A 24,479-nucleotide genomic window follows, 5' to 3' on the forward strand; every position below is an offset into this window, starting at 1 on the left:
ATTTACACTATTAATTACAACACTAATTAATAATAATAATTGAATTTCTATCCAATTTATACCCTAATTCCAATTTAATCCTAATTAACTTATTTACTTTTCTAACTCAATTCATACTTTATTTCTATTCAATTTCCTTTCATATTCTACTTAACTATCTAATGTTCATAATAAAACCCTAATTTAAAACTTCTTGCAATTTAATCCCTACAACACAAAACTTATAGCCTAGAATTTAATCCTTTAATCAATTCTAACTTGAAATTCATTCAATTAAACCCCTTATTTATTATTTTATTCAACATGATCTAAGTTCAAAAACCTAAGAACTTTCAAAACTTCAACTTAATTTCAACAAAACTTTGTTCTAAAACTTTTAAAACATCAAAATTAAGTAAAAAGGGCTTAATTAACTTACCAATTTAAACTCCAAGTTTTAAAACCTTAATTTCCCTCTTTTTCTTTTCTTTCCCTTTTTCTTTCTCCCTATTCGAATGCTTCTCTGTTTCTTTTCTCCTTCATTTCTTTCTTTTATTCTTTTAGTTTCTTTATTCTTTTATGTTTATTTACTTTATTAATTTAATAATAATAATTTTTATAATAAATATATATTTAATAACAAATATTTATATTACAATTAAATAAAAAGTAATTAAATAAATATATTAGAATTGTACAAATACAATTATTACACATGTATATTTTTATTACCATACATTTGTCTTTATTTTAATTTACTTAATAATATAATAATATAATATTAATTAAATAATATAATAATAACTTAATTAATGGATAAAATCTAAGAAAAATCTTGCATTTTTCAATTCATTTGCAGCCTCAATTATGAAAAACGGCATAATTGCCATTTTGGTCTTTTATATTTTATTTTAATCTATAATTCAATTTTTACCCCTTATTCAATTTAGTCTTTTTTCCTAATTACTCTTAATTAAACTAAATTTACTTAATTAAAACCTAATTAAACATACAACTAGTCTCGTAAATATTTCTAATAAATTTTTACGAACACATTTCGCTAAGATGGAGACCCAATAATGTATTTTTCCGATGCCCGTGGATTTTGGGTCATTACATTGTTAGCTTTAGAGAAGGCAATTTGTGAAGTTCTTTTACGTCGTTCCCTTAATGTGGATGATATTCGTGGTCAATGATATGATGGTACAAGTAAATATACGTGGCGAATGGAACAGCTTGCAAGCGTTATTTTCTAAAAAGTGCCAATTTGCACACTATGTTCATTACCTCGCTCATCGTCTCCAATTAACTCTAGTAGTTGTATCAAGGAGGTTATTCCTATTCACCAATTTTTTTCATACTTGACTGGTATAATCAATTTGGTTGTTTCTTCAGGCAAGCGACATGATCAATTAAGAGAGTTTGAGACACCTCATATTGCGGAGTTGATTGACCGTTGTGAGCTTGAAACTGGCAAAGGGAAAAACAAGTTGGTACTCTCCAACGTCCAAGCGATACCCTATGGGGATCTCATTTAGCTTCTCTCAATAGCTTGATAAGGATGTTTGATTCCGTTTGTATTGTATTACAAGATATCATCAAGTCCGACAACCTTACTTAAAGGAGTGAAGTTGATGGAATATATGATGCAATGACATATGTTGAATTTGTTTTCATCTTGCTTTTCGTGATTGAGATGCTTGGAATCATTTATGATCTCTATCAAACATTGTAGTATAAATAACATGATGCACTAAACACGATGCAACTGGTGTCATCAACTAAAGCGTTTCTTTAGAAATTCAGAGAACATGAGTGGGATCCTTTATTTGAGAAAGTGTTATTTTGTAAAGATCATAAGATAGAAGTCCCTGATTAAGTGCTCCATACAAAAGCTAGTCAAGGTCGATCTCCCATCCAGAGAGATAACCTCACAGTTGACCATCACTATCAATTTGATATATTCATTGATTGTATTGATTCATTAATAACAGAAGTGAATTCTCGCTTTAATGATGAAGTAGTGGAGTTACTTGTTCTTAGCTCTGCTTTGGATCCATGCGATAATTACAAAGCTTTTCGAGTGAAAGATATATGCAAGCTTATGAATCATTTTTATTCGGATGATTTTACGGAGCAAGAAAAGCTACACATGAATATTCAATTGGACCATTTTCAAATTGATGCTCATCAAAACATGAAGTTGTAGAAAGCTTCTACAATTGCCAAATTGTGTCAAGTGTTAGTTAAGACAAATAAGTAAAGTATTTATTATTTTTTTAATAAAATTATTCGTCTTGTGCTAAATCTTCTCGTGTCTACTGTAATAACCGAATAAGCATTTTCAGCCATGAAATAACAAGCACTCAAATTCTGTATTGCATTCCATCAGCTATACTTGCAAATAAAACTTAAACAAAATACTGCAAAATTGTTATCACATGATCACATTACAAACCTTGATTGATCGAGTGACACTTTTCAAACACATACAAGCTGCAGCACGTACACCGGCATTATAATCAGTTAGTGCATCAGCTAACAAATTCAACACCTATATCATGAGAAAATATTAGAAACTTCAATGTAGTTGAAGATTCACACAAATAAGAATCTCCAATGAGATTTGATTGAGAAAGTCCCTTAAAAGAAACTACAAAGAAATGCCTGAGAGAATGCCTTCAAAGAAAATTACCATAAATTTGCTTCAAGGGAACACATCATACTGAAGTTTTGAAAATCTAATTTATAACTTTACATTGAACAATATAGAATAACCATAAAATAGATAAAAAAAACTTAAAATTTGTCTGATTGTGATGTGAGATCTACTTCAAGGTAACCATAGACACCTTGGGTAGAAATCAAAGATATAGAGATAAAATAATTTTTGTCAAATTGCAGTAACTGCTATTTTGGAACTTTGATGTTTCTTTTGTTGTCCTGGCAAAGTAGTGCCAAGCGATCCAACCACCAAGATTAGAAAGTTCACTTAAGCAACATAAGAATAAAGAACCTTTTAGCCCTTCAAGAAGCAAAAGTAGACATCTTTGATGCATTTTAATTGAGTTCCGGCATTATGCAAGTGGAGAAAATCTATTTTGATGTTGAAAGGCCATTACGAACACCATCACCTAACAGTGAGAAAGTGCTGGTGACTAAAAAGATAGCCAAGGTGATCCCCTATGTCAACTTTCCACTGGACAATACTTTTAGGAATTGTAAGAGCCCAAATTACCCGGGCCCATTAAACCTTAAATCCCAACCCCAAATACCCATTTAAATTCACCCACACTTAAGTCCAAATTTTAATCCAACAACCCAATTACAAACAGACCCTGACCCAAACCCACATAGCCCAAATTCTTAACCCAACTAGCTAGATTAGGGTTTCAAAAAGCTAAAACCTTAATCAACCCCTAGCGCCGCTGACGTCCCATCGCCTCATACCAGCCACTTGCTCCACCTGCTCCACCGCCCATGTCAGCACCACCCACTCGCCTGCAAAGATCAAAAGGAGAGGGGACAGATAATACTAAAAAATGCATGTAACTTGGCTTTAAAAAGCCAAGCCGAAATCAGAAAGAGGATTCGACAGATTTGTTTTCTTTTACAAATACAAAATATTCAGCAATATCTTGAGAAATACAAAAAAGGATATTCAAGTTTTATTCTAGCAACATCAAAGCAAAGGAATAGTGCAAAAATCAAACTCAAATATCACGAATCGAAGAACCGAAATACCCAAATCTAAGGTGATTTTAATTTCATTTTAGTTTCGTTTTTGGGTCCATTTTCTCACATATATATATTAAAAACATATAAAAAATTATAAAAAAATAAGAAAAAAAAAACTTACCCTCACGCGGTGGCCGGCGACGGCGGTGCACGACGGTCCGGCGATCGGACGGTGACCAGCCCTGTGGCCGGAAATTGCTCAGCTCTCCCTCTCTCTCCTTTTTTTTTCTGATCTTGGTTACAAATGATTTTTTTTCTGATTTTTAGGCTATTTATAGTGTTTAAAAATGATGCCGTTTTGGCATTAAAACCCAGGTCACAAAACGACGTTGTTTTGCCCTGGATCGGGTTGACCTGACCCTACCCACTCAGGATCCGCGTGTTTTTGCTCTTAGGGGTTAATTTCGCGCGCGGTCCTTCCGCTTTTTCATACTTTTACAATCAAGTATTTTTCGATTTTTAAATTGGCCCTGAAATTTATCGCGCTTTGCGATTTGGTCCCCCCTTCAGCGACGTTGTTTTAAGGGTTTGGGTAAATTACTTTTTCGGTCCCCCTATGTTTTGCGCGCATTCAAATAAGCCCCTTTCTTTTTTCTATTTCGAAATTCACCCCAAAACTTCATTTTTAATTCAATTTTGTCCTTTTTTTTTCACTTTTTCTCATTGTTTTATTTTAATTTTAATTTTATGTATACTATTATATTTTATTACTATTATTATATTTATTATTTATTAGAATTAGTATTATTTTTACTTAATGCTTATATATATTATATAGTATTATTAATAGTTTATTATTATTATTTTTCTTAATATTATATTATGTATATATTCTTTTAATATATTAGGTATATTTTATATTCTATATTACGTATATATATACATTTTTTATACTATATTATGTACACATTCTTAAATATTATTAGTTATATATTTTTATATTATCATATTTATATATATGTCTAATGTTATATTACATATAGATTTTAAATGCTATATCAAGTACGTATATATTATATACAGTTTTTTCTTAAATATTATATTATATGTATTTAAATACTAATACTATGTATATATGTTTTCAATGTATATCTATATGTTTACGTATATATAGCGTTACTAATTTTCTTTTATTATTTTTATTTTCCCCTGTACATATTGTCGTTTATACGTTCTTATTATTACTATATCTATTATTTATTAGTATTTTACTATTACTATTATTGTATTATTTTTTAATCAATACTTATATGTATATATTATGTTTTTTTAATACTATATTTTTAATACCATATATATTGTGTATATTCTTAATACTATATATTGTATGTATTTTTTTAATAATTGTATTATATGTATATATATTATGTACGTATTTTTAATATTATTATATATTTTTTAATATATATGTGTATATTTATGTAATATTATTAATAGTTGTTTTTAATATTATTATTTCTAATATGTATATATCATGTATATATTTTTAATACTATGTATATACTTTTTAATACTATTATTATGTTTATATTTTAATATATATACGTATGTATATAGATAACATTATTAGTGTTTTTTTTAATATCATGTTTCCGTCACTTTACTAACTATTATTATATGTATATATATTTATTGTTTTTATTTCGTGTTTAACACTATTATTACGTTTAATATCGCATGCATGATTATTGTTTTTAATATTATTATCATATTTATTATTTGCTTCGATGTATTTCTAATTCTTTTATTTTTTGTTTCTTACCCTCTGTATCAGCTTGCTTTTCTTATTATGTTATTAGCATATCATTTTTTATTATTATTTTCTTTTTATTGTAAGTATTGTTTTTATTATTATCCTAATGCTCTTATATTATATGTTAATATTTTTTTCATTCATTATGTCATTGTTTGCGCCATTTATTTATTTATGAATTTTCTATTTTAAAAAATATTTTTATTCATTTTTTTCAATAAATAAGGCAATGTACCGATTTAACATTAAGTCATCGACTTCATGGCTATGTTGGGTGAAATTCGTTGGCTCGTGTTAAAAATGGGACATCCTTCAAAAAAAAATCAAAAACTTGAAATTTCTCGTGTTTTGGTCAGATCGTGATTAAATGTTATATTGAACTCGCATTTTTGAAAATTAAGACAACACATGTTTAACGAGATACCAATTTTAGGCGTCGCGAGGGTGCTAATACCTTCCTCGTGCGTAACCGACTCCCGAACCCTATTTTTTTCTCTGGCTTTTGACGTAGACCTAAGCTCGGCTTTCTTTTTGTTTAAAAAATAAATTTTCTTTTAAAAAAGAAGATTTATTAGGTGTCCGATCACACCTAGAAAAAAGGATCGGTGGCGACTCCCTTTTTTAAAATCAAAAGTCAGTTTTTAAATTTTCAATAAATCGCCTCAATTAGCGACCAAAGCGAAATTTTTACGTCGCTACAGGAATGATGTCAGCAACTTTGTTATATTAGAGTATGCCCTAGTTGACAAGATATACAGGCAAAAATGCTTATGAATCACTCTGGAATATGTTATTAAAGGGTTTCCTCCATCTTGATAAACAAAAATAAAGAGTTGTTAAGTACTAAGTAAATGGAACTCTGGGCACTCAATGAGCATTTTCGCAACAGAATGAAGGATGATTTTTTTTAAACTTATTTGGTGGTACACATCGAAAAAGAGAGTTTGAGAATTTTCAACATATGCTATCATTGATGAGTTCAATCTTATGAAACGGATGGTGCAATTTAGGATGCCTGGGATTGAGAAATAGGACTAAGACCAAGATTTTTAAATTTAATTTTTAGAATTATAATGATATTTATAAAATTTTTAGTATAGTATTAGTTTTTTTTTCATGTGAAAAAGAAATATTTAATTTTATATAATGTGATTTTTTCTTTTAATTTTTTTCAATTAAATCTTTCATATTTTCTAAAAAAATTAAATTGATTTGTTTGATAAGAAGAAGAAAGAAGTATTCAAGAAGAATTGACACTTTTTTATGTTAAAAAAAAGTCGTTCGAATTTAAAAGTTTCACCGGTAAAATCTTGAATCCATCCCTGTTTCTAAATAAATTCAAAACAAATTCAACACGAAGTAGGACCAAGTCAAAGGCTTTAGGGGAAAGGGTAGAGTTTGTTTTCAATCAACCACCTCTCGTCCTTCTGCCATTTGAAAACAAATCCTTCAGCAAAAAAATGCCATTAATTTTAGTTTGATCTAGAGATTATTTGCTGATAGAAAACAAACCAATGATAAACAAATCAGAAATGTCAATAAAACTCACTGCACTTTAACCACCCTAAGTTGCTGTTCTTGGAGAAGTTTCAACATGAGATGTAATAGAGAAGTTATTACATGGTCCCTTCTTACCACATAAAATATGATCCCTTCCAATAATATCGTGCCACACAAGCTTTTTTTATTTTTCACATTATCCCTTCTTGAAAAGCGATCTGCTTGTCAAAACATGCCCCTCTTTTGCCACCATTCCTCTCTTTCCTCCTCATCTTCTGATTTTGAATTAGATGGTTTAATCAAGATGCTAGAATGACACAATACTCAGGTTAATCTTATTGGACTAAAGAGTCTTGATCACACAATTCAAGGGATACAAAATAAAACACACTAAGAAGAATCAAACACCATATAAACTAGACAAAATGGATTTGGAACCAAGTAGGGAGAAGATATGAGTAGAGCAGTCTTCTTTTCAATTGAATGAAATTTTAACATCTAGTTGTATTAATTATAATAACTTATTGGTTTGAACTTATTTCAAAAATAAAAATAATTTATTTATGCTTGCTATTAATTTTGAGATTAATTTTATAGGAAAATATTATTATTAATAAAATAAAATTAAAAAATTGATAAATATTTTATAAAAATATAATAAAATATTTTTAAAAAATACGTGATAATTTTTAAAATTATTTATGAGATAAAAAATACATTATCAACTTACTAAATATTGGGTGAAGATGAAGTTGATAAAGATGCAGTGATGGGATTGCAAAAGTGAAGAATTTGTTTGTACATTGATTTGATTTTCTTTTAATGCCCAAGAAAGATTGAACTCCTTTTTCCTTCTCTAATCAAATCTAATTATTTTTAGCTTTATTTGATTTTCTTTTATTTTTGTAAATTCAAATTTTTACTACTGCATAAATGATTAATAAAAGTTAAGATGATGATTGATGCGAAAGGAAGCAGGTTCACGGGTTGGTTGTTTAGAATATAAATGAGGTAAGTTATTAAAAATATAATGTGTAAAAAAAATTTTTTGTGTGGCACAATATTACTGTACGTGATGGAAAAAAATTGTTTATTTTTTATATTAATTAATTTCTAACATTCCAATTTAAATATTAATAATCTTAAATTCAGAAAAAGATACTAATAAAATGGAATGGAGAAATAACTGTCACAAACACATATATCAAATCATATCAAATTTCAAATGTATATAATAATGGCAAAGAGAGCAAATCATATCCATATAAATGTAGATCATGCGTAAATGGCGTACCTTTAATAACCCCACCATATCAGTGTACTTATTAATTTGTAAATTCGATATATAAATTTTTATTTAGTATAATTACTATTTAAATTTTGATTGAATCATATATATTAAAAGATAAATAAAATATATTAATTTATTTTTATATTATATAAATATAATTATTTATATATGTAATATATAAATATAAAATAATATTATATAAATAATATTACATATATAAATAATTATGTTAATAATTTATGAGAATTAAATTAAATTAAATTTTGATGTATAAATTTATACATTAGAACAAAGTTGGTGTATAATTTTAAAATTTATGGCTAATGAGAAGTTGGATATTTTGAGATTTTAACGTGTATTTTTATAGTTATAAGCTAAAACATAAAATTTGAAAATGTTGTAAATTCATTGTTAGACTTGCATCTGCAATTTCCATGGAAGAAAGGATCAGTATTTCAGAGGTAAAATAGTGGAGTCCTCATCAGATCCTACTAGGTAAACCCCCACCCCAACAAGCTAAAATTATATTTGGGACAACTAACAATCAGTGTGGTTGGAAGAGATAAAACCTATTCACCACCCATTATTCATTTGTTAAATGTCTTTGCATTCCTCTTTTTTCCTTTCAAAACAGTAGTGCCTTTGTTGTTTGTGATTCATTCCCTTCTTTTCTTTTTACTTTTTCATTGAGTGATACCCACACGTGCATCTCCACGTGAAAAGTCATGAAAGGAACAACTCATAAACAACATGGTTGAATGCCGCTGTTATGGTGAGCCAGGCGGGCTTTGCCTCTTACCACTGCCACTGCCACTGCCACTGCCACTGCCACTGCCACTGCCAGAGATATATTGAATCCATTGAATTCGCTCTAAAGTTGTTGTAAGTAATGGCAAACCCTCCCAACCCCAGTGGGCAAGAAATGAACTCACACATATACACACACAAAAATAAAGACAAAATTCAACGAAACCACCCTCCCCCTATATTTCAACGTTGTCAGAATGCACGTGTTGGCTCTGCTCATTAATGGGTCCCCTCCCCTCCCTCCATTTAATTACCGAATGGTCATACACCAATAGTCGTAGTTTCTTTTCCACATTTTGGTGCCCCATCCAAATCCCATCTTTAAAAACTTCGGTCCTTTTTTGCTGCAGTTAGCTATATCTCTATGCACAACTTTTGAATGCATCAATTGTTCATGATATTTCCCTTTCCATCTGGATTTTTCTTCTTTGTTTCACATTAATGCGGCGGGCATTGATTGAATCAACACTGCCACTAATATTCAGTAACATAAACAACAAATTGCTTTCATTCATCTATAATACCAAAGAAGCAACAATGAGTGTATTTGAAAACCTTTTGGGGAAGGAGATGAAAACGTTCATATGATTGTGTCCATGAAATTGAGATGCTACTCCTCAATGGTTAGGTGTGTTTCTCACTGCTGCTTTGACAAAGAGTTTGGTAAATAAAAGAAAACAAATGCAATGGAGGACTATAAACGGCAGGGTAAGTGGGACCAAAGCCACATAAAGCAAAGCAATATATATATATTCTTAAAGAAAGGAAAACAATAGTTAATGAGGGCCGCACGAGATATAATTATTAATATTTTAAATCCAATTATCACTTGAATTTATTTATTTCCTTGCTGTCGGCTGACAAAATCTATTGACCCACCCACCCCCCTCTTTTTAGATGTTTCGCCTTTAATTATACTTAGTTGCTAAGACGAAGCTCTGGATGCAACCTATAAGCTCTTAGTAAGCAATAGTCGTACCCAGCAAGTATAATCAAATTGTACCGAAATTGTTCTACCTGCCTACTTCCAAGACAAGGTATATTCTACTAACCCAACGTTTTTCTTTAAGCATGACAACTATAAAACCAATGAAAATAAATAAATAAAATTAACTAGCTTGCTAATAATTAAAATCATACTGAAATCACTTCATTGGTATCAAATAAACTTGATTAGGATAAACTGTGTGTTTGAATTAAAGGAACAATCCACTTGACAAGACTGCATGAACAAGACAATTAGAGAAAAGCATGATTTATCTGTAATACAGGAGCCTGTTCTTTCTCTGGAAGCAGTATCCCAAACCTATATATGTAGTGATATTGGATATTGGTGTCCCCATGTGATATTTGCTTGCCGGTCGGATTTTGTTTAAGTCCTTCGATTTAATTCCAGTATTCTATATAAATCATATTCTATAAATTTATTTTGATTTAGTCAAAATACATTTCATTTGGGAAAAGGTTAACTCAGAGTCGGTGAATTTCTTTTTTACTCGCAGACAAATCTTCACCCTTCATTTTTTAAAAATTCTTTTGTATAAATACTTTTAAGATATGAGTAAATTATTTAGGGTTTTTAGGAGTGGAATTTAAGATTTTGATTTATAAAAAGTTGGATTACATTTTAAAATTATTTTAATAATAAAATATGTAAATTATAATATATAAAAAATACCATCTTAAATAATGAAGAAACTACCATCATTTTAAATAATAATAATAAAAAGAAAGATTTATTTATCAGTATAATCACGCAATTTATATTTTGGATTTTCTCTCTATTAATTTCCGAATATAATTAAGAATAAAGATTTTATGCTGGATATAGTTAAAAATTTACATGCACGCTACGGATTCAAAGCTTTATGTGTGGAATCATTGCATTGCATTGAGTTCGGTGAAGATGATGCAGAAGTTTTTTTGGTTTGATTGATTCATTTTTCTTTATTTTCTAAATTGTATACAATAATTCGATTTAATTTAGTTTTTAAATTTTTATATTAATTTTAGATTTTGAGTTTTTAAATTTTTTTTAATAAAGTGAGTTTTTTTTATGATTTTTAAATGTTATTTAATAAATTTTCAAAATCTATTTTTATAAATATATTTTTTAAATTATTCTCAAGGAAATAAAAATATCACCAGTGACTTATATGGTATTTCGTTGAAAAAATAAATTGTATATAGAAACTTTAGTTATTTTAATTATTTTAAAGATAAAAAATTTATTTTGCATCAGATAATTTTCAATTAAATTATATTAAATTAAATTTTAATTCAATTCAAATTATTATGATTCTTTAATTTATATTCCAAAAATATTTCAAACACCTTTATCCATATCAATTTTTTTTTCTTTTAACCATGTAGTTAAGTTAAATGATTTTGGCATTAATATCAAAAGGAAAAACAACTTTCATTAGATAAAAAAAATTCAATTGAGTATTAGCTCGATTAATATTGATATTATTACAAGTGCAGGAAGACGTCGGTTCGAGTGCGCTGAAGCGCATTTTCCTCCTATTTAAGAGTTGAAAAAGAGCTATGGGTAATTTTAAATATTGTATCAAAAGAAACAGATATGCTAAAAACTTATAATGATATTAATATTAAAAAAAATAAACGGATAAATCTAAAAGAAAAATAAGAGAGAAAAAAGTCATAAATTAATGGGTTAAATCATTATTTGGGGCTTGAACTTAGTAATTTTTTCCATATTAGGGTCTGAACTTTTTTTAATCTAAGTTAAGTCTTAAACTTAGCAATTCTTCTCATATGGAACCTGAACTTGACAACTTTCTCACATCGGGGCCTTAACTTTTTTTTTGCCCAAGTTAGGGCTTGAACTTGATAATTGTTCCAATATATTAGGGCCTAAACTTTAGGGTTTTCAAGGACTAGCTTTGATAAGAAAAAAGTTTGAAGTCCCAACATGGAAATATTTGCCAAATTCAAGGCTTAACTTGGACAAAAAAAATGTTTAAGGCCTAATGTAAAAATAATTACCAAATTTAGGACCTAATTTGAACCAAAAAGTAATATAAACCCCAATATGTGAAAAATTATCAAGTTAAAGTCTGAAAATGAGATTTAACCCTATATTAATTAAAATGTGGCAGAAAGCAATGGATAAGGTGGTCAAGAATTCATTTATTAGTCAACTTAGCTATTTCCGTGAAATAGAAAACCTTTTCTGAGTAGCTTTGCCTGTTCTATTTGTCATCTGCCTTTAGCGTCTACATGAGAATGAGCGGGTGATGATTCCCCATATATATTGCAAATACTTAAATCTCCTTTATTATGTTTTCCAAATATTCCAAAACTAGAAAAAAACCATACTGTATAATATAGTGCATATATTTTGGCATATTGAAGGCCACCTTGCAACTTGAAATATAAGTTGAATAAAAATATTATTTTTGATAATTACATGAAAAATAAATAAATATATCCCACTCCTCGTGTCCCTTCATATTTGAAAAAAATCTCATAATTTCTTTGAGATCTATTTATTAAGAAAATAAAAAATTACATAATTATTGTTTATCAATTATTTATTTTATTTATTTTATTTATTTCTCCATTTTAATTACAAGATAATAAAAAATTAGTTGCACATTAAAGCACTATAAAATTAAATATCTTCTACATCTTTCACAAAAAAAAAAAAAAAAGAAAAGTATTTGACTTTGCTTGAAAATTGAAATTCAGTATATTTATAGGTAATTTAAGTATTGAACTTCACATGAATTCATTAAATTGATGTAAAAATATTTTAGTTACCAATATTTATAAGCTTTTAATAAAAAAAATTAATTAAAATATAAAAATAAATAAAGAGAAAAAAGTTTATATACATAATTTAAAATTTAAAATTTAAATATTTAACATGCATTTCTAAAAAAAGTTTTTAAAAAAAAAAACAAAAAGTATAAGAGAAGACAAGGACAGAATATATTTATGATAATAATGGTTTTTAAAAGTAAATTTACAGCCGTGATGTCTTAGCTTAATGGCAAAATTAAAGTTTTAGAAACTTCGATGTTTTAAGTTTGAGTTGTCATTTGTGTAAATAGTGTATAAGTTTTCGGCTCATAATTATTTTTACATAAATTTATTCTGATTTAGGTATTACAGTTGTGTTATATAATGATTAATCTTGATTATAGTTACTCAAATGCATTCAAATTGCAATTACATTGTATTTTTAACTTCAAAAGAGTAAATTATATCAAACTCCCCCAAATTATGACATCATTTTAAATTAGTCCTCAAACTTTAAAATATTTTAATTACATCTCTAAACTATTAATATTATATCAATTAAGCCCTTTTGTTATTGAAATTTTTAAATGATACGTCAAATCTTATGTAGCTAAATTTAAAATGAAAATTAAAAACAATAGAAACATTGGTACATAATTTTGTTAAAACTTCAGTAAAAGTTTTGAAAACCTCGAAATTGAAATTCTTAAAATATCCATTGTCACAATATTACTTTTCTTAAAGTTTTCATTTTAAATTATATCACATAAGATCTGATGTGCCATTTAATGGTTAAATTAATGATTTTAGTAACAAAAAGGCCTAAATGATGTAAACTCAATAGTTTAAGGATGTAATTAGAATATTTTGAAATTTAAAGATCAATTTAAAATAAAAGACATCGTTTAGAGATGCATGGTGAATTTAACTAAAAAAATAATCTTACTGAAAAATACATTCTGTTTTTATAAAATTTTATTATCTTTAATTAAAAATGGTTGAATATAAAGATTAGAGACAATAAAAATAAATAGATAAGAATTAATTAATAAAAAGTAAGCTTTTTAATTAATGTTTTTCATCAGACGATAAATGAATATTTTTAAAATTTGGGTTAAAATACTTTCCTTAAACATGAATTTTTGATAATTACAAGTAACACTAACAAAGGAAAAGGGAAAGGGAGATGGGTTAGTTTAGTTTAATGATGCATACGATTGACAGTGAAAAAAAAGAGCAAGATTCGAAATCTGGGAAAGTAGAATTTAACTGTCCTCTTTATACTTTTCTCTCTAACCAATGATGATTTCAAGTGAGGAAGTGGAGAGAAAAATTACAAACAAAAACAGAAAGAAGACTCTGCATTTCTCTCTCTCTATATATATCTAACACCAAGTTTTTACGAAATGAATGAAAACACCAGATCAGCAAAAGTCCATGAACAAGTTTTCTTTTTGAAAAATATGATTAATCGAGCTTAAATAGATGATAGAATCTTTTTTATTAAAAATTTCTTTACAAGATTTCAACGCGAAATATTTCTGACCCAAATCCCCGACGCAAGTTACAGCTAGCTAATCAGCATTTTGGATGCAGAGCCAATATATAAATCAAAGAAATCCTGCTCTAATTCACAAATTTCCTTCAAAGAAAAGAAAAAATGGAAAGCATGAAGAAATTATGTAACCGAAAATATCAGTAGGAAACTGCTAATTTAGCAGAAAAGTAATGAAAAAAACTTCATTCTTCCACCAATGAGAAATGAATATGATATTGCAAAACTGAACTGCCCCCATATATGTCATGTCCAGAGAATTCTGGTGAAAACCCAGATTTCGGTTGAATGTTTTTGGCAGCTAAAGCAAGTTTGTAGCATAGATTACAGGAAAATCAAAAGAATGAATACCCAAAACTCGAAACAGATCCACACATTTATTTTGCAGAGCTCTGGATAAAAAAACCTAATGTAACACTACATAAATTTCCTTATCCATGAAAACTGATATGAGCTACAGCTGCACTAAAAATTAATCTAAGAGTACATGTTTCTTTTAATTACACTAGTGCTCCTATACAAGTAGCTCCAGACTATGAAATGAAACTGAAATTGAAACTGAAACCAAGGTGGCCGGTTTTCTTTTTAGGGCTCGCCGCGGTCACGCCAGCACACGAGCATTGCTATGCAACGTCGGAGGATGTAGGATTTGGCTCGCTGCTTCTTAACCAAGTGACTGCATTTTTGACCAAAAGACCTGCATGGTTCGCAGCTAGCGTCCTTGTTTCTAGGAGACCTTGTCTCGTTTTCTTTGCCTGCCATGTGAACAACTAAGCTCTTTCTTTCTCTCTTTTTTACTTTGTTTCTTGCTTAAGATGATGTAGCGTCGTTGTTAATCGGCACTGCTAATACAAAACAGCAGTAAATATGAAAGGATGAAGGGTTGAATGAGCAGTTGGTGTTATTTATATAGAAAAAGGAGAAATGTTTTTGAATCAGACGTGTTTTAATTTGGTTCTGGGTTGGGCTCCCCCACACGGAACCAAAATAAAATAGGATTAATATATATTTTGTCCCCTCACTTTGTTTATTTGTATCTAATTAGAACTTTTTTTTTTCTTTTGGACCACGTCAAGGTACTTGAACTAAAATTAGGACTAAATATATTTTTTAAATATATTTAGAATTTTTAGAATTAGAACTAAAATAAAAAATTTATTTAACCTTTTAGATTTAAAATCAAATTGATAAAATTAGTAAGCATCATTAGACTTCCATTATTAAATTAACGGTAATAGCAACTAAAATATTTAATTTCAATAAGTTAAGTGACTAAACCAAAAATAATAATAATTTTGTAACCAAAATATAACAAATTGGATAATAAGGTGACTATTTTTATACTTTACCCAAAATTTTAAGAGGACAACAAAATTAGAGGGCCAAACCAACCCCCAACTATCAACGTAGCTCCGTAAGGAGGATACGACAGAGCAGCATACAAAAGAGAAGAAAAAAATACAGTTTATAGTGTATGGTGGATTATATTATTGGTATAGATTGATATTAAGACTTGTTAGTGACCCTTTCTGGGTTGATGTCCTCTGATTCTAATGCTATGGTGGAAACTTATGAATATTCTGAAATTTTATGTGCTAACTCTTGAGTGAGTTTAGGGTTAATTTGAATGCTAAAAGATGAATCCACATGATCATGATTCATGAACAATAATAGAAAGCTAAACTGTATAAACAGTAGTGGCGTGGGCGAGGTGCCTTCAGATTCTATTTCAGCTAAGCAATGGGGCATCATTCTCCCTGAGAACCGGGGGAAAGTGGCACAACAAAGTGGTCTTTTCTTTTTGTGGTATAATGCGATGATAACCAAACATGCTTCAATATATAACAGTAGAGAAGACGTCTTCTTCTTGTAATTATTGGTTGTCCTTCAATGGCTGAAATATATCTGAAACCCCATTTATTAACTCGTCAGCTTAATTTAACTTAGTCATACGGTAAGAAAGGGCTTCTGTTATTAATCCCATGTATTCTACAAAAATTATGGATTTAGTCTTTATACTTTTATTTGATCAATTTTAGTCTTTATATTTTTTAAATTGGTTAGTTTTAGTTCTTATCCTTTTCAAAATTTGAAGTTTTAATCCTGACCTAGAGCAATCAAATCTGTTTGGTTAAATTCAATTACTAGTCTTGTACTATTTAGACAATTGTAGATTTAGTCAATTTTCACTAATTTGGTCATTCTAAGTCTCTATACTTTTTTGAATTTTAAAATTTTAGTCTTAATGCAAATAGTAGCCATTAATCCGTTAACTAGATTTTTAATAAGTAATATGTGAAAAATAATCAGCTGACATGACATTACACATATGATAATATGTTTGGTGCATCGAATTTTTGAAATAACATAACTTTACTGAATAGGTTTAACAATTGTTATTCGGTGGAGATTGAAAATTTAAAATTTACAAATACAAAGACTAAAAATACCAAATAAAAGTATAACTATTAAATCCATAACATTTTCTAAATAAGCAAAATTTAACCTTAAAAAATGACAAGGAGGAGAGGCCAAAGGAGCCTTTAGTTCGAAGGTAGCTAAGCACTTTGAAGGATTAATTGAGGCAATGCAGAAAAGGGGTACGGATAGTGCTGGGTGTTTTGTACAACGGAAACCAAAAGAAAGTCAAAGAGTAAAAGATCCTGTGTGTATGGGGCTTCCACCCATGTGCCAACCCAGTTCCATTTCATCTTTTTGGATCTTCGGAGAAAAAAAAACTTCTAATAGATTTCCCACTGAAATGTTATCATCATCATTGCTGTGTTTTCTCTTTATTCTCTTCACCTTTTCTACCATTCAGCTTGTAAAATGAGAGGTACAGTTTCCATTTCCCATAACTCTTTCTTTGGTCTCAAAGTAAGTCCCTGCACTTTCTTTCTTTTTTTCTTTTCCCATTTAGTCTTTATACATTGCATTTTGTCAATCCAAAATTTATGATAAAAACGCATTTTTTAACTTTTTTTTTAATTTCGATATTGAATAAATATTTTATTTTTTAAAAAAATTAAAATAATTTAACTCATAATATTAATATTTTTTTTGAATTGTACATAATTTTAATTAATATATTAATAAATTTAATTATTAATATTTATATATAATTAACCAATTTACTAAATATCGAAATTGAGGGGAGACAATATTTTTACCAAAATTTATTTATTTAATGTGATTTTTGGCATATACACTTGGATTGAGATCACAACACCAAATCAACAAATACAAGTGGATTATGACAAAAATTGACATATTTTTATTCTTTTAATTATTGCTCAATCTCAGTCAGGTGAGAGGACAATAACAATTTTCTTATTAACAGGATGGAATTCAGGCCCAATAACAAAGAAGAAGTCCTGCTGCGTTTATTTGTTTTTATAGACTTAAGGGGGTATTAACAAGCTTCCATTAATATAATTATTTCATTTTCAAACACTTTGCACCATGAAACTCATAAGCTGGAAATAGATAATATTATAGACAAAGTTCAAGTTTAAACCTTGTAGGTATCAACAAAATGAATATCTATACATCTTCTGTAGTTGAAGTTTGAGGTGTTGCTGCAGAACCAACCCTTTGACCTCTCTCAGACCTGCTATTCTCAGCAAACTTGAGACTTCCATGGTGCAACCCTTTCTCTTTTTCCTCCGCATTCCACTCAGCTCCATAGTAGTACTCTTCACTGCATTTCTCCCCATGCTTTGAAGCAGGGAGCAACATGCCCCCCCATTGTGGAAAATGAACTAGCGTTACAGGCAATGTGCATGCCACAATCATGATCCCCATGTAGAAAATTCCTGTCTCAGTTGAGTAGTTCGAGCTTGTAAAGAACAGCAGTTGAGTTAAACCAGACCCGAAATTCCCACCGGCTCCAGTTAGGCCCGAGATGACACCCAGAGATCTACGAGAAATAAAGGGGATGATCCCGAAGGTAGCTCCGCAAGCGGCTTGTGCGCCAATGGAGAAGAGGATCATAGAGGTGATGGAAAGGTCGAGAGAGTTTGCTCTTCCAAGACAAATACAAAAGATGCCGCCTAGAGTTTGAAGGATGTACAAGTTCCAGAGCCGGCCGCGCATGCCGAACCGACGTGCAGCTAGATCGGACAAGAACCCTCCCATGGGGCGTGCGAAAATGTTTGCCATGCCAAAAGTGGCAGCGATGGTGCCGGCTGTACGGAGCTTGAGGTTAAACCTATATATTATATAGGTCACAAAGACCGATGTTAGTTGTCACTTGCTGTTTTTAATTTTGTAAAGTTATAATGAGAAGATTGAACCTGTCAAAGAAATACTCTGCAATGACATTATCAGTGGTTAGTTCAACACCTAAAGACATTCCATAGAGAAGAACGAAGATCCATGTCCTGTAGTTTGTGATGGCATACCAGAGGACCTAATCAAACAGTGGATGGCATAGGTTAATTAATTCCCTAAATTGCAAAGAAAAACAAAAGCATGTAAATGAAAATCATGGCATATGCTTGCCTTAGAGAACTTATCCTTTGGGACATCTCCTTTCTTCTGCAAAGTACTAAGGTTCCCATCAGGCAAATCTTGGCCTAATGTCAACACCAAAATCCCCATAATCACATGTAAACATCCTGGTATAAAAAATGCAATCCTCCAAGCAGTAAATGGAGTTGCACCAGCTTGCTTGATTAACTCAAAAATGAGCGGCATAATAAGCTGAGTGGCTCCACCCCCCATGTTTCCCCAACCGGCTGCCGTCCCATTGACGAGTCCAATGATGTTTCCATTGAACATAGTACTCATCCAATATTGGCATGACACAAATGTTGCAAGGGAGAAACCAATCATGAATCTCACAGCTATATATCCTCCTGCAGATGAAACGAATGACATGCAAAACACTGTTGGGGCTGACAACATAATAAGAAAAGCGCAACCGTAACGGGGTCCTAGTAGGTCACATGCTGCTCCCATTACAAGCCTAGAGAAAATGCTACCGGAAACGGAAGCTATGCCGGCATTGCCGATATCGCCTTTTTTGAGGTTCAAGTTGTCTCGGATGATGGGGACAAGAGGAGCTGCTGCAAAAGTGGAGACGAAGCAAGTGAAAAAAGAGAGCCAAGAGAGATGAAAGGTGACCATGTGGGGTTTGGCAAATGACAAAAGGTTGAAGACTTTGGCTTTGTGTTCAGAATCGACGGGTAGGGCGAATTTTGCAGTGGGGTCTGTTGGGATTTTTGGGGAAGCGACTGAGAAAGCAAAGGCTCGTTCTTTTGCTGAAACTCCATGCATGGAGCTTCCTGGTTCGTTCTCAGTTTCACCCATAATTAACTTCAATATTCCTTACGGTAATGATTTGATGATTATGCAGGATTAACTCGTAGTGTTTTTGGCTAGCGTTGGAGTTTATATAGGAATTGTTGGAGGTTTCAATGGGTGATGTTTGTGGGTCGTATTGCATACACCAAATAAAGCTAGTGTGACAAAGGCATTAGTTTAGCTTTTTTTTATTACAAGAATATGATGAAGTATCAACCATTACATAGGAAAAAAAACAATAATCTGGCTTAAACCAATTACAGACTCGAGGGTGCTTTTCACACCACGCCCTTTTCTGTCTTATTTACTGATCGCTGCGGCTACCTAGTCAAGACATGCATATATATATATAAGATCTCTCTCTCTATATATGTCTTTGCATGCCTGGCTGACACAGACAAGAACTCATTTTTATAAGAATTAAACATGCCCTTTCGCATGATTGAAGAGGTTTCTTCAAAAGGGTTTGTTTACAATTCCTAGCAACTTGGAAGGAAATAACGAGAGAGAGCAGTATATTGTTTCCATGTGTTGGGTAAGCCTGATATTTGTACTCTTTTATCCTTTTTTGTTTTTTCTCTTTGGGCTAAACAACGTGTCGCCCCTTCCCCAACACCTTATCCGATCGGCCATTATTACATCCCAAACACCAAATGGGACAATTAGAAAGAGATGATGAGACAGATGAGTGACTCGAACTCTCCTTCCATCTGTTCGTTTTATATCCATATGTCCATTCAAATGATAAGCACCTTTATTAATTAAAAGTTAAAAAACCAATCCCTTCAAAACTCCAAATTCGCCCTCTTTTTATCATTACTTACATCCAGTGTTAATATCATTTTCTTCTAAATTATTTGTATTTTATACACTATTTGTACCGTGAATTAAATATTGAATCTTATTTAAGAACATATAGCTTGTTGTATTAATTTAGACACCATAAATGCTTCAAATAAAACTTGAAACTTTTTTAATGACATAACATCAGCTGATTTATCCGAATCAGGTAACTATAATAATATTTGATGATACCTCTAAGATAGATACACATCCAATGTTAGAACTGCATGCGTTGCTAGACTTCTTTGGTCCAACTAAAACAATATAAATCAAATTGGGCCAATAAAATAACAGAAAAAAGAAAAACCTTTCCTTGGGCCACCGTATAGTCCTGGAGTAAAGCGTTTCCTTCAATTGAACATTAGCCATTCTGAAGACTGACCTGAGAACATGTAAGTGGCTGGAAGCATAGAAAAGGACTTCTGGTTGAAATGCATGTATGTACACTAAAATTTCCAGGGCAATATTTCAAAAGACCTATGGAGAGAGTTTAACAATGTCATTTTTAGCAACAAATCGAGTTTAACAATGTCATTTTTAGCAACAAATCAAATTATAGCAAGTTCATAAGCATGCCTTTTGAAAGCTTAAACATTTCCTGAAACTGATATATAGAACCTATTCACCAAGTCTGCATACCAGCCTCAACAAGCTTAGCAGCTTCTTCTATAATGGATCTGCAGTCAGCAGAGCTTGGCCATCATAACAGGTGGCAGTACAAACATATCATAAACAAGGTCTCCACTGCAGTTTTTGAGGAAGATAGCAGGATCTTCTATCCTGGATCGGATATAAGAATCTTAAGCTTCACTGGCTACAGTTTTGACTATTGAACCGTCTACACCTTAATTAGTACCCAATAAGAGGGTGAATCATGTTTAGGGGTAGGCATATTACGACCTTGAGAGATCCATAGTAAAATTTGTAGTTCCTGTTTCCCTCGGATCCTCCACATCCACTGAACTAACTTCTCTCAGTATGCAAATACTCTTCTGGAGCAGATTTCACAGATAGAAACATGCCTGCATGGATTTAGGATCCATATAATTCGATTGCCCACCATTAACATGTCTAACCTTCCCAGATGCAGTACCAACCGTAGATTGATGCAATAAACAAACATCTCAATGAAGCCAGCAGCAAAAACGAACACTCACAACACAAGCCACCCTCTGAACAAGCATTTAACATCAAAATCAGACATTGCATTGTTTTGAAGGAGCCCAAGTTGAGCCACGTTTTCTTTCACAGGCATTTCACCAACAAGAATGTTCTTCGGTTAAAGTCCTATAGCATAAACTGATGATATATGCATCATCCTGAAGATAGGTTGAGGTTTTGTTAGCATCAAGCTGCATATCATGAAGTCTAAACTAAATACCACAAAAAAGGGAAAGCAAGGTAAAGGACCATCCAACTATTGGCCCTAGGTTGTATGAAGGCTACCGACAAGTGAGCTATAAACTCTTTGATCAGGCACATGGCCCAAACTGATCATTTCATTGTAAAGTCTAAAAGCTTCATCTGATCTCCCTTTCTTAGACAACCCAGAAATTATAGCCGTATAGGTGACTATATTTGGAACTAGACCCTTTTGACGCATTTTATTAAATAGTTTCATTGCTTCATCTATATTCCCAAAACTACATTCACCATGCACAAGTGATGTGTATGTGTATACATCAGGAATTCTTCCTTTGGCTTCCATCTCATCCCTTAGCTTATATGCGTCTTTCATTTCCCCTTTCTTGCCATATCCATCGATGAGAGCATTATATGTAACAGTATTAGGACTCTCCCCCTTTCCCTGCAATTGTCGAAACAGCCGCTTTGCCTCAACAATGTTTCCTTCTTTGCAGTGAATATCAATCAAAGTAGTGAAGTTGATAGCATTAGGCGTCAATTGGTTTTCTACCATCATGAACAACCATCTCTTTGCTTCCTCATATCGTTTCAATCTACTCATCCCGCTAGCCATAATGTTGTAAGTAAATACATCAGGCTTAAAGCCTTTCTTCTCCAAAACAGGCACTAACCTCAAAGCATCATCCATCATCCCCTTCCTGCAATACCCATGCAGGAGTGTATTAATTATCACCTGATTTACAACAATTTTTTGACTTTGCATATCTTTTAGCAATAGCTGAGCTGCCTCCATCTGCCCAGTCTTGCAGAGACCGTCAATGAGGGCCCCATAAACACGTGCATTCGGAACAAGGCCTTTCTCAGTCAACTCATCAAACAAAGAAACAGCTTTCTTAATATTCCCTCTTCTACAATGCCAGTGTATCATCGAAGTATAAAGATGAACATCCATTTCCACCTTTCTCTCACGCATTTCATCAAACAGCTTCTCAACTTCGTCATGCTTGCCAATATTTCCAAAATGCTCAATCAAAACAGTATAAGTAGCAGCATTATACTCCACTTCCTCCCTCTCCATCAACATCAAAACCTCAGAAACAACCCCCAAATCCTTCCTTTTAACATAAGCGTTTAAAATTGTATTATAAGTAACAACATTAGCTTTAACCCCTTTACTAGCCATTTCATTCATCAATTCTCTACCTTTCTCAACTTCCCCTCTTCTACATAACCCATCAATCACAATTGTCATAGAATAAGCACCAATTTCTACGCCAGACTCAACCATTCTTCTAAAAAACACAAAAAACGAATCTCCTTTATCACTCTTCTTCAATGCAACCAAATACAAAATACAAGACCTTTCATCAATATTAAAACCCATTTTCTTCATATAATCAAAAACCAGATTTGCCTCTTCAAACCTTTTGTTATCTACACAAACTCTAAAAAGCAAGTCGGACAACTTGTTAAGGAAATATGAGTTATCAAACTCAAAATCAAAGAGAGAAAGAATTTCCTCAACTGGGTATCTAAGATTATCATCGGAGAGAATAAACTTCAATACTTGTTTAATTTCTTCGAAATTTCCAGCTTTGTGCAATCTGCGAATGAAAGATAAATGGGTTTGAAGATTGGGTTTTTGGGGAGTAAGAGAAAGATTCGTTCTTAAAAAGTTGAAGAAGAGGGTACAGGAATGAATAGGGAGATTTGGGTTTGAAAGAACGAGGTCGGTTGTGTTTGAGTTGAGACCAGAGATCAAAGACGGATTGGTTTTGAAGGGTTTAAGGCCTGATTTTACGAGGACTTCAGCAATTTCTTCTGCAGTTTTTTTATTTGCTGGTGAACTGGGGCATCTGGGAAGGGATTTTTCGAAAATTTTTACGAGGTTCTTAGTTGACATTGCTGCTATAGTTACTCCGATTTAACAGCAAGCTTGCTTTTAAGCCTCATTCCTGGGTGGTTTTTAGTCGCCAAAGCGACATCGTTTTCTCTGCATTGTCCTGTTTCTTAATTCCCATTTTTTTTTAATTAAGGCTGATTCTGTTTTGTTGAATTGGGTTTTTTTTTTTACGATTAATTAATATAGTGATGAGATTAGATGCTACGGTAGTGAGATTAGAAGTAATGGATTGGATACTATATTAATGAGATTAAAAATAATTGAGAGAGTGGAAAGTGTGTTTAAATTCAAATGCAACTGTAACTTTAAAATGATAATAAAAAATGATATTAGATTAAACATGATATATAATAAAAAAATATAAATTATTTAACATTTACAAATTAATAAATAACTAAAATTATTACAAGTAAATTTATCTTTAATAATAATTTAATTAAAGTTTAAGAAAGAAATCAAATATTTATTATTTTATTTAATATTTCAGAACTAATTATATATTTAATTATAATTGTTCAATTTAATATTACTTTATTTATATAGTTATATATTTTATTTTAGGTTTATATTTAACTTACTTATAATTATTTAATTTTATATTATAAATTTTATTATGATTTTTTTTTTTCTTTAAGCATTTTATGGATTCATCATGAACGACAAAAAAGAT

The 24,479-nt window shown here is 30.9% G+C and overlaps 2 protein-coding genes and 1 long non-coding RNA gene across 4 annotated transcripts; all 3 read right to left on the minus strand.

The window, feature by feature from the left end:
• Nucleotides 1-2,335: 2,335 nt before the first annotated feature.
• LOC121206200 (uncharacterized) lies at nucleotides 2,336-4,070 on the minus strand. 2 transcript variants are annotated; one of them, XR_005901226.1, is made up of 3 exons: nucleotides 3,839-3,983; nucleotides 3,387-3,480; nucleotides 2,336-2,533 (listed from the first exon to the last, which is right to left on the minus strand). It is a non-coding gene; the product is annotated as an uncharacterized lncRNA (long non-coding RNA). The 2 variants fall into 2 exon arrangements; XR_005901225.1 differs by having other exon boundaries at nucleotides 2,336-3,480; nucleotides 3,839-4,070.
• Nucleotides 4,071-17,820: 13,750 nt separating this feature from the next.
• LOC107935139 (high affinity nitrate transporter 2.4) lies at nucleotides 17,821-20,777 on the minus strand. The gene is made up of 3 exons (XM_041076734.1): nucleotides 18,895-20,777; nucleotides 18,687-18,802; nucleotides 17,821-18,601 (listed from the first exon to the last, which is right to left on the minus strand). The coding sequence occupies exons 1-3, from the start codon at nucleotides 19,702-19,704 to the stop codon at nucleotides 17,935-17,937; spliced, it is 1,593 nt and encodes a 530-aa protein (XP_040932668.1). The 5' UTR covers nucleotides 19,705-20,777; the 3' UTR covers nucleotides 17,821-17,934.
• A 248-nt stretch (nucleotides 20,778-21,025) lies between these two features.
• On the minus strand, nucleotides 21,026-23,816 carry LOC107935167 (pentatricopeptide repeat-containing protein At2g32630). Its single transcript, XM_016867726.2, has one exon. It carries the CDS (start codon nucleotides 23,807-23,809, stop codon nucleotides 21,968-21,970), a length of 1,842 nt encoding a protein of 613 aa, XP_016723215.2. The 5' UTR covers nucleotides 23,810-23,816; the 3' UTR covers nucleotides 21,026-21,967.
• Nucleotides 23,817-24,479: the final 663 nt, after the last annotated feature.

The sequence above is a fragment of the Gossypium hirsutum genome, chromosome A09, assembly GCF_007990345.1.
Source record: "Gossypium hirsutum isolate 1008001.06 chromosome A09, Gossypium_hirsutum_v2.1, whole genome shotgun sequence".
Lineage (NCBI taxonomy): Eukaryota > Viridiplantae > Streptophyta > Magnoliopsida > Malvales > Malvaceae > Gossypium > Gossypium hirsutum.

Excerpts from the sequence above, each read along its gene's own strand:
- LOC107935167 (XM_016867726.2), bottom strand. The coding sequence starts at position 23,809 with ATGTCAACTAAGAACCTCGTAAAAATTTTCGAAAAATCCCTTCCCAGA.
- LOC107935139 (XM_041076734.1), bottom strand. The coding sequence starts at position 19,704 with ATGGGTGAAACTGAGAACGAACCAGGAAGCTCCATGCATGGAGTTTCA. Across the intron at positions 18,803-18,894 it reads CAAAGGATAAGTTCTCTAAG|GTCCTCTGGTATGCCATCAC; the intron begins GCAAGCATATGC and ends CTGTTTGATTAG. Across the intron at positions 18,602-18,686 it reads GCAGAGTATTTCTTTGACAG|GTTTAACCTCAAGCTCCGTA; the intron begins GTTCAATCTTCT and ends TATAATATATAG.